Raw genomic sequence first — 14,969 nt, forward strand, 5'->3', positions numbered from 1 at the left:
CAGCAAGACCATTGTATTGAGGAGTGTATGGAGCAGTAACCTCATGCTCAATTCATTTCTCCTCACATAACCTTTTGAACTCTGTAGAGTTGTACTCACCTCCACCACCAGTTCTGAGATTTTTTAGCTTTTGATTACTCTGTTTTTCAGCCTTCACCTTGAACTTCTGAAACTCGGCAAACACTTTATGCTTAAACTTTGTGAGTTCTACCCATGTCATTCTTGCAAACTCATTCACAAATGACATAAATTACTTATTTACTCCAAGTGAAGGTACTTCAAATTGTCCACATACATCCGAATGCACTACTCCCAAAGCATGTTTTTCTCTTGGAGCTACTTCTGATGCAAATGGCAATCTAGGTTTCTTACCTTTAATGCATATCTCACGTGACTTATTAGGCTTCAAAATCTTAGGAATGACATGTACCATATTCTTAGAACTCAGATGCCATAGGCTTCTGAAGTTCAGATGCCACAATCTCTTATGATATAACTCACTGTCACCTTTAGTGCTTGCTGCACTAAGGCACTTAGTTTCAGTTGTTTACACATTCAACTTGAATGTTCCGTTGCTTCCCTATTCAAACTGCATAATCAGCTTCTGATCAAAATCATACAACTTCAAGAGATTGTCCTTCATAATAACTGAGAAGCCTTTCTCAATTAGCTGACCTACACTCATCAGATTGTTTTTCATGTCAGGAACATACCAAACATCCTTGATTAGAATAGTTTTGTCATTCTTCACTCTGAGCTTTAAATTTACCAATCCTTCAACATTTAGATACTTATCATCATCACATCTGATTTTTGTCCTCTTTCAAGAGTTAAAATTAATCATTCATTGTTTGTTTCTAGTTAGGTGATTTGTGCAACCAATGTCTATATCCACCAGTCTACCAAATATCTACCATCAGATTCAGAAGTCGTGAATAACACAAGTTCATCATTAGACTTTCCTCTAGCTATGTTTGCTTCTTCTGATTTCTTTTCCTTTTTTAACCAACAGACAACAACAAAGTGATCAAACTTCTTACAACAGTAACATTGAACTTTCTTCTTGTCAAACTTCTCATTTCCCTTCTGATGTTTCTTTTCATTAGAGTTGGATACTTCTGACTTCTGATAGCCATCACAATGTCTTTTCTTGGCCTTAGACCAAGGTTGCTTCTAATTCTTCTTACCAGAAGACGCCTTCAGAGCATGCTCTACCTCTCTTTCAGAGGTTCTCTTAGTCATATGCAACTCTTATGCCTATAGACTGCTTTGCAGCTCTTTAATTCTCATGGTGCTCAGATCCTTAGATTGTCCAATTACTACAACAATGTAATCAAACTAAGGAGTAAGTGATCTCAATACCTTTTCAATGATTACTTGTTCAGAAAGAGTCTCTCCACAAGATTTCATCTTATTTGTGATCAAAATCACTCTGGAGATGTAATATGGTATCTTCTCATCATTCTTCATGTTGAGATTCTCATACTGCTTACGTAGAGACTGAAGTTTCGCCTTCTTCACTGATGCATCACCTCCGTAGCAACGTACCAATATGTCTCACGCAGTCTTCATCGCCATTGAATCAGCGATCTTCTCAAACACATTCACATCCACACAATGATGAATGTAGAACATAACTTTCTGATCCTTCTTCCTCAACTATCTATATGTGTTCCTTTGTTCTTCAGTTGCATCTGCTACAACAACTGCATAACTGTCACTGACGAGATCAAGAACATCTTGAGCACCAAACAACACACGCATCTGAATCATCCATCGATTACAATTCTTTCCATCAAAGACTGGAAGCTTCGTGTTCAAGCTATCGTTTCCACCGTTCATCTTTGATCTTGTGCAAAAATTCACTCATATCTCACTTAACACTCGCGTTTCCCAATCCCCCAGAATTAGAAAATGTGATTCCATTACGATTTCGAACGTAAATTCAACGCGGACTCAAGAAATGGAATTAATCGCATCTCACGTTCATTCGTGTTTCCCTTGATGTTTTCCGTAAACTTGAACAAAAGTTTTAGATACTAATTATTGGTGCACAAGAAGATGAAGATAGAAGAGATAGAAGAGAGAGAGAGAGAGAGAGAGAGAGAGAGAGAGAGAGAGAGAGAGAGAGAGAGAGAGAAATTTCTAACAAATTCTAAAAAGAAAATTGAAAATTGAAAACTATTTCTTAAAATTAATTTATAAAATAATTTTTAAAATTAAAAACTAAAACTTATTCGACCAATCCCTTCAAATTTGAGTTTTTACATAACTCAATTTACTTGAATAAAATCAACTCATAAACTAGTACAAAATTGCCACAATAAATATTATTAAAATTATTATATACATAATTTATATTCTTATACAAAACTATGAATAATCAATATTTTAAATTTTAATTTAATAATAAGTTCAGTAAATTAGATAAACATGAAACGATCATAAAAGTACTGAAAAAATATAAGTTTAGTAAAATTCTAAATTTATTAAAAATGAAACTATCCAATAAAATATGAGTTGATTTTTTTCAAAATCAAATAAAATAGGTTAAACTCAAATAAAATCAAATAAAACTACCTTCAAATGTTCAACTCCAATTTTACTCAAATTCGATTTTAAACGCGATATAACTCAAAATCCATACCTAAAACGTAAAATCAGATGATTTTACGAATTAACACTCGATTTTAACAACCATGCCCACACCACTAGTGAATGCAATCAGGGTTATCCATATTTGACAAAGCCAATCGATCATCCTTCAGTTTATACATCCAAAAACAAACCATACAAATAATAAAACCCGAATAAGTAGGCCATAATTTTCTATCCTTTTCATACATAGATTTCTGGTTAAATTTGGAGGGAGAAGTTACTTTCCAAGTAAACAACATGAATGTAACGGGACATCTTAGTATTTGGACAAACCAACATTAACATACATGTAACCGACAGTGCAAATCACAATCCATGTCCCTAACATGACAAACCTCTGACACTGCCATTTTAACTTCAGGCAAACCAAACTGTTACAGTGTATATACATAAAGGCCTTTATTGATATGGATGCAACAAAAAGAGGAAAATGAAATAGGAGTGTGATTTAGAAAGCTAGTTTCATTTCATTAGCCCCTCCAATTATCTTTCCATTTCCTTAACTCTCCTAAAGCTTCAACGGGTGAACTGCGCCCCACCTTCGCCTGCAAATGTTTACATTTACATTTAAGTCATTAACCATCCAGTAAACGTGAATAACCGCGTTTTTATACATATTATATTTATTAACACCTGAAAATTATGGTTAATTACATTCAAACTTGAAGTTGATGACATTCAGTTGTTACTTAATAAGTTGTGACGCCTTGTTATATTCGCTAATCATTCACTAAATGTGATTGATCAAGTATTTGAATTGTGTCGAAAGATGCATAATAACACCACTCTATTTCTTTCCTCATTCCCATTGATAAGGAATCTTAATTTGTTGCACAATTAGAAGAGGAGTTGAAAAGGTTACTAACCTGGATCGCAGGTAGATCAGCCCTCATAAATGGATTGGTTTCCAACTCTTCCTCAATGGTAGAGGGAATTGTCGGTTGGCCAGCTTGCCGCTGATTCTGAGCCCAGGTTAATTTTTGCTGTATCCTTAAATTGTCTGGCTCAACTGTCAGAGCAAACAGCAAGTTCTTTGCTGTGTACTGTAAAACAAAAACAAACTCAGCCTTACTGTGATTCTGTCAAATGGTAGATAGCTCTTAAGTATCACAAAACTAAATACATGTATTTTCAGAAAACCAAAAAAGTGTACTATAAAGAAGACTTAAATATGTTCAGTCCCCCAAAATAGGGTAATTATAGCTTTTAGTCCCTCATAAATTTTTTGTCAGCTTTTGGTTTCTCATTTCTAGAAAAGAGTGATCAAAAGCTAATGAAAAATTTGAAGGTCCAAAACAAATCATTATCCTATTTTGAGTACTAGAAATATAGTCCACTTTAAGCAATTAAAGAATGACAGGATTTAGATTTTCTTGATCAGGATTGCTGTAACAGAATCACAACACAATTTTTACTTGAAATTCTAGGCACAGTAATAGACAAACTCCAGCAAAGGTAAGGAAATAGTATCCATGAACGCATAATGACCCCAACCTCAGCACTCAATTTGTTTGCAGGACTTGAGTGTCGATCGGTTCCATCTTCTTGAAAGTTATATTCATATCAATCACATTCATCATTTAAAATTATATGACCAGTCATCAAAACATTCCCAATAATATTTTTCATTTCATTGATGGGGACTTGGGTATTATTTACCTCATGGCCACAGTAAACTAGAGTTGGCTTTGGTAATGAACTTAATGTTACACTAAGCGACTGATACATTTGTTCTGCAGTTCCTTCAAAAAACTTCCCACAACCAGCAATAAACTGTATAGAAGAAACACAACAAATAAATAAGATTTAAAAGTAATAGCTCTTCAAAATTCATATACATGAAAACTTTCATATATAGAGAATATAAGCCAGAAATCAATCTCATATACTCCAACATAAAGCACTTAGCCCATCTTTAAATTTATTTACAAGCATTCAATAGAACTACTTATTTCCAGACATGTTTCAAAACAGCTCGTTAAACCGAACAATATTGAGAACTTACCAGTGTATCTCCGGTAAAAACAGCCGGAACCTCATTCTCTTTGCCAGTAACATAATAACTTATGTGACCATTGGTGTGGCTATGAAAGTCAGAAAAATGGTTTAAGTTAAAAAGATAGGTAAAAGGGTGTAGAGAAAAGGCAAAACTGAAACTTAGGTTGAATCACTACATAAAAGAGACAGTATGAAACAATACTAGAGGAATAAGTATTTATAACTAATAATGCACTGAATGAAATTAACAACAACAACCGAAAAGGCCAAGGAAGTAAGACAATATGTTCTGGTTATCTTATAACACAAATATGTAACTTTATTGGTTTTAAACTTATATCATCACATAAGTAGGGCTTAAACTCCAAACAGAGGCCAAGAACAGTTGGCACAACAAGTTGACCAAGCAGTACATAATTAATTCTTTAGCTCAAAGCTTCACGGCAAGAGAAACACAATACAAAAGTTATAGTTTCCCTTGAAAAAGAATTTCGTAACATTTAGCTTACCTAATTACTAACAATATCAGCATTCAAATATTATGTGCGGCAGTTAGCCCTTAGGAAGCTGATGATATCTTCAAAAATCTCCTACTATTTCACTATCATTGATATACAAACGAACACGAGCTAGACTATTTCTTTCTTTCATTATTCTTTATAATGGAGATTACACTATTTTGTTATTTCATTTTAAATGAAGCAAAGACATAGACAAAACATTCAAGTCTCGGTTTATATGTAGTACAATGCACTAATTACAAACCCTCCACTTTTGGACGGGGAAAAAAAGAAAGGGTGTCAAACAAAATCTAAATTGACAAGTTGAACTACCATACCAAGGTGTGTGAAGAGCCAAAACATTAATATCAGCTCCAAGATGCACCTTATCGCCATTTTCAACTGCATTAGTGCAACCCTTTACATTATCAATTGAACCACCGTAGACCTTGATTCCAGGTACCAATTCCTTTATCTTCTCATTTCCACCAGCATGATCCCTGCCACACTTTTACACAAAAAATTACAATATTTTCTCTCCCCTCCTCCTCCAAGTAAAATATTCGAGAAAATGATTTACAACTTATAGTCAACAAATAAAATTAAAAAATTAAGAACCAACACTTAGCACTGTCAAAACCAAGTTAGGAAGGTTTGTATTACAGGTGATTTTTGCCATGGAATTATGAGAGGAAGGATGCTTTTAGCTGGATTGGACTTTTGTCTCGGACAGGGGAAGAATTATGTAGCAGCTTGGCAAATTGATAGTATACTGTCAAGGAAAATAAAAAAAATATGATAATACTAATTTTTGGCTCTGGAGCTATCTATCATATCACAGGGGTTTTGATTTGTATTTCTTTACTTCGCATTGGTGTTATTTGGTTCAAAACACTTTGTAACATTCATTTCGCTCTCAGCCTACTTGAAGCATAACTTATGCTTGGTTTTAGTGTTTTAACAAATTATGCTTCTTCAAAGAAAAAAAAATCTAGATTACGATTGCCTTAGAAAGAACTTATTTTCAGCTTACTTGAGTTCATCTTATGACATAAGCACCTACCTATGTTTGGATATTGGAAAACGAACTGAGCGGAATGTAGCAAAACGAAGTGGAATCCAATAAAAATGTAATTCTATTATTTGGGTATTTCATAATGGAATAGAGAAAGTTTATCATTTCGCCCAAATCAAATGGTACAAAAAATGATGGAATATGTAGAATGCATTCCATCATGTTCCGCTCCATTTCATCATTTTTTAGATAATCCAACAATGGAACATAAGGTTATGAAATGAATGGAGCGGAATTGAGTTACGAAATGAAATTCATACCACTCTATTCCGCTCCTCTCCATCCGATTTTAAATGATCAAAACAATGAAATATCATTCAATTCCATCCCATCTCATCCCATTCCGCTCCATCCAATACCATCAATCCAAAGAAAGCCTTGAACGTATGACATGTACATAAACTATTTTTAACTTATTCTTTTCAGGATAACTTATACATAAACACTTATTGCATAAGCACTTAATTAAGCAATTCATCCAAAGAAACCACATGTATACTTCATTTTGAAAACAAAAAACTATTTTTATAAAATCATTTTATAATCTGTTTAGTAAGTAAAGGAAGAGAAAGTAACCAGTGATGATGGGTAGTGAGGACGAATTTGAGAGTAAGACCAAGTGAATTGGAAACTTGGAGAACCTTCTCCGGTTCAACAGGATCCACCGCCGCAGCTTCTTTGGTACTCTCGTCGACGATTCTGCAGAAAGAATAACCGAAGCAGAATCATTCACAGGTTCACCAAGAGGGAAAAAGTGATTAAGAAAAGCATAATAATCGGAATCAAGAGATTGAGAAGTTACAAATAGGAATAATTGTCTTCGAGGCAAGGAATGTGGAAAATTTTCATTTTGAGTTTTTGGTTTCTGATTGAACACACTCGCAGATTTTTCTCTTTACACGCACGAATCGGTGCTACACTTGGGAAGTACCGATAAATATAGATTTAATACAACAGCTTTTGTCAACAAAAAAAATGGTGAAGCATTTATTTGAGGATTTCGTTGTAATAGTAACATGTTTCGGTTTACTCTTTTAAGAATTTTCTTTAATGTTTATATTATGTTAATATTATGTTTATATTAGTCTTCGTTGACTATTTCAATACAAAATTTTATTTTAATCTTACGTGACTGTATTTGGATGGTTTATGTGGTACTTTTTTTATGATTTTGAATTATATTTATTATGACATATGTGTAAAGTTGTAGGTCATGAGTTCTCCTCATTCACTTCCATTGTTTTCATGCTCGTTTTTTTAGAAACCCTACAGCGTCGTCGTCTTTGTTTTAGTTGTCTTGCAATCGTTTTCGTTACATATATTTCGTCTCATCTTCTGCTATCATCTTCTTCATCGATCCTTTGAAAATAATGGGTGGAAGCAAAACATCATCGGTTGTCATTTCAAGTGGTTCGAATTCAAATTTACCCAAATGTGGATGTGATCAAGCAATGAAGATCTCGGTCGCAAACACAATCAAAAACCCCAATCGAAAATTTTAGAGATGTCGAAATGCTAGGGTAAGATAGTTTCAGTTTCTTGTATTCGTTTTTTTCTAGCTCAATTTTGTCTGTAACTTTTATTTTTGTGTGTAGAGTGTTGAAAGTTATGACCTATTAATCTAGGACGATGAAATTGGACATGATCAGTTTCATGGTAGGAATGAAAATCAAAAGATCCAAACAAGTTGCAATAATTGTGATATGATAATGGCTTATTTGAGAAAGTTTGGGAAGGACATTGGCAAGGAATTTGAGAAGAAATTTGTCAAAGAGTATGAGGTACAAATCAGTTCAAAGAAGCATGAAAAGACGAAGAAGACACTTCAAATTGAGAAGAACAAAAGTCATGCTTTAATGTTTGCACTTATGATGTTTTGGATTATGTTTTCAATTGTCTATAAGTTAATGTAATATGTAGTTTAATGGCCGCACTAATTAGGTATTCTCCGATTAAGAATTTTGTTTTAATGGTTCATGTAACATTTGATGTATGAAATGACGATGTATAAGTTGCAAGTTTCATGTATGAATTGCAAGTTTAGTAATGAAATATTTCATATTTAATCATTCTAGAGTTAAAGTGAAATACTTCGCATTGATAATAAGAAGCACACATATTGCATAATTCATTACAATATGGCACACATAGTGCATAAGTCATTACAATATGGCACACAAAATGCATAATGCATCAGCTGATTCAAAACAGAAAACTATAATTGATCATCACTAATTAAAAATAGAAAACTACTTAGAAGCCTTCTTTGACTTCTTATTACAAAAATTATTTGACTTCTAGAACCAGTTTCTTCTTGCGTTAAAGTATCTGCCTCATTCTCTGGAAAATCCATAGGTTGGTCAATACTTGAACGAGGACCTATAATTAGTTTTTGAAACCATTTGAGCTTCAATCTTTCACTTGCCTTTTTCTCATATTGACACCAACTTTCTGCACCTTGGTGTACCCTTCTTTGTTCTAGCATTTGTGTTAATGTCAGGTATTGTAGCCACAACTTCGCCAAATATATTACCAAACAAATCCTAAGTTGGTTCAACTTGACTTGCATCAGTGAGACATGGTTCAGCTTTAACCTGACTTGCATCATCTGGACTTGCTTTTGCAACATTGTGACATGGTTCTGCATCATCTAGACTCGCTTCTACAACATTGTGGCCTGGCTCTGGATCATCTTGACCTAGTTTTACATAAGTTTGGCCTCCTTTTGATTTCCTCTAAAACAAAAAATTGACAGACTATGATAATCCTGCAACTATGGTGCCCTTATTTATGGGTAGATTAACATCATTTTCATCAAATCCATCAATAATATAAGAAGTTATCTCATTCTCACTATCATCAAAGCCTTCAACACCTTCATCATCAAATCCTTCCATATCTGTCATCTCATTAATCCACTTAAGTGCCCTTAATTTTAGTATGTCATTCACATCATGTTCTAGATAAATATCACCATCAACTTAAAATTATGTTCCTTAGGGGACAAATGTCGAACACGGTGTCTTAGACAAGTGGTTCGGCAATTTAAATCAGAAACACTACAATGGCAAGTACTAAATGATGGAGTACAAAATTAGTAAATAACATAAATAGTTGTTTATCCAGTTCGGTGAAACCACACCTACGTCTAGGGGGGATAAGTCCACAACCCAAGAAAGGAAATTCAATATTAGTAGTTTAGTAAAATTTGTCTCAAGCAACAACAAACCCTATGTTGTTCAATGCCTCTTCCTAACACCTACCAATGACTTTTTATTTAAGGCTCCTCTTAAACATGAGAACCTACTCACTTTCTTCTCAATCACGCAACCCGTGATTGGAGATTACAACTCAATAATCAATTTTGAATACTACCACTCAACTCTAGACAAACCTTATACGCCAAGTTACTGAAACATAGAGGTGTACATACTATAATAACAAGGACTCAAAAACAAACCCTAGCACTCTAAATCTTCAATGTATTACTCGGATTCCAATGTAGGTTTTGATCTCCTTATAGCATCATAACTCTGGGATTTTCTCCTTGGATAATATCTTTAATTTTGTCTAGAATTAATGTAGAATCTGTTGGATATTATCTATTCCACAAATATCTCCAGCAAGATATGATTTGTTTTAATTTAAATTCAAATTTAAGTCTTCATTTAAATCTGAATCAATCTTCTTCTAGTTATCAAATAAATCACCTAATCATATTGCTAAGTCAATTAGAAATAAAATAGAACTGAATATTCTTAAAAGATTCATTCAAAACGCATCAATCTGGCGCTTGTTGATCAAGGCCTAAATGTCGTACCAACATGCTGAAGCATCACGCCCAACATGTATCCCTTATATAGCTTAAGAATGCTAGACCAATCTTGAACACTTGGAAACTTCTCCATGTTGTTGTTTTGCTAATGCAGCCAATCCAAAGGGTCATTCCAATAGGAAATTAAGTATTCCTATTTGGCAAATTATGGTAAAACAACTCTTCAATATAAATAACACTTCTTCCATCAGAACAAGTGACAATCTTCAGAGCAAACAATCAGTAGAAGCGATCATCTTCTAATTATCAGAGTTATGCACCAGTAGCATCAGCAGAAGTCAATATCATCAATAATCAGATGCTTACACGATCCATTTAGTTGCTCCAAAGCAAACAGACAATCATGCATTCATTTACATACTTAGTCATGCATGAATCTAGTTAGCTCATAGTTAGTAGCATACAATCCTACTAACTAATATATATCAGCATGCAATCATTTACATACTTAGTCATGCATACACAAGCAATTAGTACTTAATATCATAATATGAAAGGAATACTACTAACATTAGATCTTTTTTCACATATATAAGGGCCAAATGTCTTTCCAAATGCTCCAACATATAGCACAATACTATCACTTACTGGAGATGGTTAGTACTAAACGAAAACATGTGTTACCTCAGCACTAAGCAACACATCACTCTCCTCTTTTGTCCTAATTTTTCAAAGGGTTAGTTCTTCAAAGAACACCTAGATGTCAATCATTTGAAAGTATGAGATTAACTCGAAAAATCTTGGGGTCAATTTTGTATGAAAACTGTTATTGTGACGTAAGTGTAAAACTTGACTACGAATGTCTAGTTGTAGATAGTATGTAATTATACTTTAAAGACAATAAAGATTAAATTAAAGTAAAAGAAACTTGAAATAAACAATATTAAATGAAATGCAGTAAATGACAAGAAAGAAAAAGGTGTTTAAAATAAGGAAACATAAAAGTACAAAGAAAAGAGCGACGTAGAATCAGATGATTTCTCACTAACTGTTTTGCTCATTGGCTTGGGTACTCTAGTTTTATAGAGAATGTATGTGAAAAATTACAAACCATTATTACAACACATGAGTCTTCTATAAATACTAACTAGGAATAATTGCCTTCGACAATTTATCTCTACAAAAACTTACATGTCATTCACATGCATACAACTTTTGTCTTCACATCTTGACACGTTACCAAGACTTTAAAACTACTGAAACCACTATCCAACGTTCTCTAAGTACTTAGAGGCTAGTAACTGCTCGCTCTTCGAAGACAGTCACTAAGCGCATAAATCCCTTCATCTTTAGTTTCCTCAATCTTCTAAGTATTCAGAGTCTGTCAGAGAGTCTTCTCTCAACATTGTGTCGAGTAGCCACTTAAGTCTATTCCTGAGACTCCTTCAACTAATTTCTCAAGATATCCTCGAGATTCTTCCAAACTACATCTCAAGATGTTATTCGAGAAACTCCAGCCGATGTGTCATCAATGTTGAATGTTGTCCAACACTTGTTACACTTAGTACTTCATCAAATACAGTATTTACTTGATTTTCTTACTAGGCAAAAATGCCCATGTCAACAGATTCCCCCAAAAAATGTCACTTTCGATCATGATGGAATGGAAGAAAGGTGGCTTTTTTGAAGTTCTTCGACATTGTTTACCCCATACATGTCACATCAGTGGAACGTCAAAGTAATTAATTATTATTGTGGTCATTATGACCATTTTACACAAAAATGTCATGTCACGGACATGTGTGCAAATCCATGATGATTATTGTCTTGCCCCAAAATTTCCCCTCCTCTTTTCACTTTTGTCTGACTTTTGGTTTATGGTTCATCTACATACTCATTGGCATCATAAGACATTTATTTTACCATTGCATTTTTTGAAGTAAAAATCATTGATTCAAAGGCCTTTTGATGTTCATGATTAACATGGATCTAGGGTTTCCTTGAGGATCAAATCTAGGGCATCTTGATGCTACATTAACTATTGATGACCATTTCTTTGGGATTCAAAGTTGTGGAACCCTAATTCTTAACCTTTGGCATTTGTGGATCATGTGGTTTTCATCATGCCATTGATTTGATTGTGGATTGCAAGTTTACTTGGTCAACCATGAAAGTTTGATTTTGACTGATTAATATCTTTATGAGCCTTTTTCAATACACTAGTCTTTTAGTTGGTTTTGTTCGGATCATGGCATGACACTTCATTTAGGTGATCATGAGATTCAAATTCAAGTTCCATTTTAGGTCAAGATTCATTCAATTTCAAATGTTCAAAATTTGGATTTTGGAAGGAAAATTCTAAGTTGAAAAAGACAGGATACAATTCATTCAAGAAGGCTATTTCCATTACAAAACTTTAAAAGTTCATTACAAAATCAAGATTACAAAATCATTTACAAAAAAAAATTACTTTGACCTAGGGTTAACTCTGGCCAACTCTTGACTTTTTGGTCAAACAGTTGACCAAAGGTCAAACTAGCTACCTAAACCTACGTTGGTCTTCATCATCATTGATCCTCCATTTAAGCCTTCAACTTTCCTCAAATCCTCCAAGTTCTTCAAAACTTTTTCATGTTCTTGATGCATCCCACAATTCCCTTATGCTGCCACAATGTTAAGCTTTGTCATGCCAAGATGAGCCTTGATTAATCCATCTCATGCCCATCAGCCATGCACACACACAAATGTAAGGCAGTACACATGATTCATACAACAAGGTTCAACCATATATCCCCATAAGAATCCACACAATTACATTTCATGAGCCAAAATAAACCACAATGATGGTGGAATGCAAGGCTCACAATTCAAGCATTCAAGTGTACACCAACATTACAAAAACAATCTATAACAATTTAGGCAAGTCACATTAAATAGTTAGCATAGCATTCAAAACAGCATGTATAACAGAATATTAGTGATAACAGTTTCACTAACAAAGACATCTTAACTAGTTCATTTTCCTAAACATTAAGCATCATAATCAATTGATATCTTAATCCTTCTAAGTGTATCATGCTAATTCACATCACTTCAATCACAATCATGCAAGTTCATAGTAACCCTAACAAGTTCATTTTTCTAAACTAAATATCATGCTCACTAACAGTCCATTCATAAGCACCATTTTCTAATCAAACAATTAACCTACAATTTAACAATCCAATGGGCATGACTGTCTTCTAACAATTTTACCAATTCAGTCACATCTCAATTCCAAACGGCCAAGCATATGTAACAATTGACAATTCCACAAATTCATAAAAACATGTTGACACCAGTTCCTAACAATTCCACTTCAAATCCCAACACTGCATTTCAGTTCTAGTTTGGAACCACTAACAAGTAAACATATGTGACAAGTTTGATTTTAGATATTCAATCAATTCACAAGTTAGGCTAACATCACTGACACGCTCACTAACTCATCTAACAACTCTAACTTCATATCCTTCATAACATTTCTAACTAATCAATTCACAACCTCTAATATAACTAACACTTGATTTAAATTCAAACTAAATTTCAATTTCCTCACTATAACTAACTCATTCACACTAATTGAAACTAATATTTCCAATTCTAAATAACAGTTTCAGTGTAACATACTCATTAATTCAAATTCATTCTAATCAGTTAACCAACCTCCAATTTAATTCATTTCCATTCAATATAACTAACCTCATAATTGAATCCAAAAACTAACCATAACACTAACTAACTAACATAACCTGTCATACCCAAATTTTGCCCCTCATTCAATAAATTGTTGCATTCATCATGACACCTGTATCATTTCCACGTCATAACATGCATTTCATGTTGCATAATTGATCAGTCACCATTTGCATTAAGTTTTCATTACTGATCCGACAAGAAACTGAGGCTTTTGAAACATTGTGCAAGCATTTTTTATACTTTTCGAGTCAATTTTACTTTCGGTATTATATTTAAGCATTTCCATTCATTGTTATATTTTAATTCTATTTTCGTGATTTTATGCGTGAGATATCTGTGTTTTGTCCGATAGGTCCAGGTAGAAGAACCAGGGAACTCAAAACGAGACAATGCGAGATTCCGGCAAGTAAAGGAGCAGAAAACCCCGCTACAAGAGGCCTGACACGGCCACCCGTGTCACCTGACACGGGCCGTGTCAGGCAAAGGAGGACGTGGTGTAAAAGACAGTGGCCTGACACGGCCACCCGTGTCAGTTGACACAGGTCGTGTCAGGCATCATCCCCAACCGTGTCACCCATGCCAGGGCGTGTCAGTTGGGACAGTAGGCTGTCACGACCACCCGTGTCAGCCCAAGCCCAAAATTTCCTTTTTCTTGGGCTTTTGTTCGTTGGACTTTTTCAGAGATATTTTTGGACATGTCCAACTACTGCTTGGAATATTCATTATAAAAAAGGACCTTTTGCCTAAGGAAAAATCATTTGGAATACGGCAAAATACAATATTATGAAGCAATCAAGTATTACAGAGAGCAAGGCATTCAGAGAGCTGAAGGTTTTCATGAGCGGGAGCGATTGAAGATCAAAGTCATCCAATTACTTGTAATGTGTAGTTTTTATCTTGTATTTGTTTTAAAAAATATGAGTAGCTAAACCCCCCAATGTTAGGGGGTGTCCCTGATTTAGAATTGTAACGAATTTGAGTTTACATTTGCATTTATAATATTATTTTTACGATAACCTTTTGATGTGTTTATTGCTTTCTCTTTCGGACTAATCGAGATTGATTTGTGGTTATCAATTAGGCTGGACCGCCATTGGTAAGGTTTTTATAAGGTTACTCTACAGTAGATATCACCTAGGACTAGGGATACCATGTGTGAACCAGAGTATTTTTGATATTATAAAGCTTAACGTCACCTTAATTGCATATGGACATAGAAATTAGG

At 34.1% G+C, this 14,969-nt stretch overlaps 1 protein-coding gene and 1 long non-coding RNA gene across 2 annotated transcripts; one reads left to right on the forward strand and one right to left on the reverse strand.

Annotated features, from left to right (window-relative positions):
- Positions 1 to 2,815: 2,815 nt before the first annotated feature.
- LOC127118614 (hydroxyacylglutathione hydrolase cytoplasmic) lies at positions 2,816 to 7,739 on the reverse strand. Its single transcript, XM_051048838.1, has 7 exons — positions 7,034 to 7,739; positions 6,808 to 6,930; positions 5,495 to 5,656; positions 4,664 to 4,742; positions 4,318 to 4,431; positions 3,525 to 3,701; positions 2,816 to 3,203 (listed from the first exon to the last, which is right to left on the reverse strand). Exons 1-7 carry the CDS (start codon positions 7,078 to 7,080, stop codon positions 3,129 to 3,131), a joined length of 777 nt encoding a protein of 258 aa, XP_050904795.1. The 5' UTR covers positions 7,081 to 7,739; the 3' UTR covers positions 2,816 to 3,128.
- LOC127118615 (uncharacterized) lies at positions 7,605 to 8,300 on the forward strand. The gene is made up of 2 exons (XR_007802271.1): positions 7,605 to 7,751; positions 7,827 to 8,300. It is a non-coding gene; the product is annotated as an uncharacterized LOC127118615 (long non-coding RNA).
- Positions 8,301 to 14,969: the final 6,669 nt, after the last annotated feature.

Source organism: Lathyrus oleraceus, chromosome 2, assembly GCF_024323335.1.
Source record: "Lathyrus oleraceus cultivar Zhongwan6 chromosome 2, CAAS_Psat_ZW6_1.0, whole genome shotgun sequence".
Taxonomy (NCBI): Eukaryota; Viridiplantae; Streptophyta; class Magnoliopsida; order Fabales; family Fabaceae; genus Lathyrus; species Lathyrus oleraceus.

Bases quoted from the DNA above. Each gene is read 5' to 3' on its own strand.
- LOC127118614 (XM_051048838.1), bottom strand. From the start codon at position 7,080: ATGAAAATTTTCCACATTCCTTGCCTCGAAGACAATTATTCCTATTT. The intron at 6,931-7,033 runs GTAACTTCTCAA...TTCTTTCTGCAG, and splicing joins GAAGACAATTATTCCTATTT to AATCGTCGACGAGAGTACCA. The intron at 4,743-5,494 runs GTATGGTAGTTC...TGACTTTCATAG, and splicing joins TTGGCTCTTCACACACCTTG to CCACACCAATGGTCACATAA.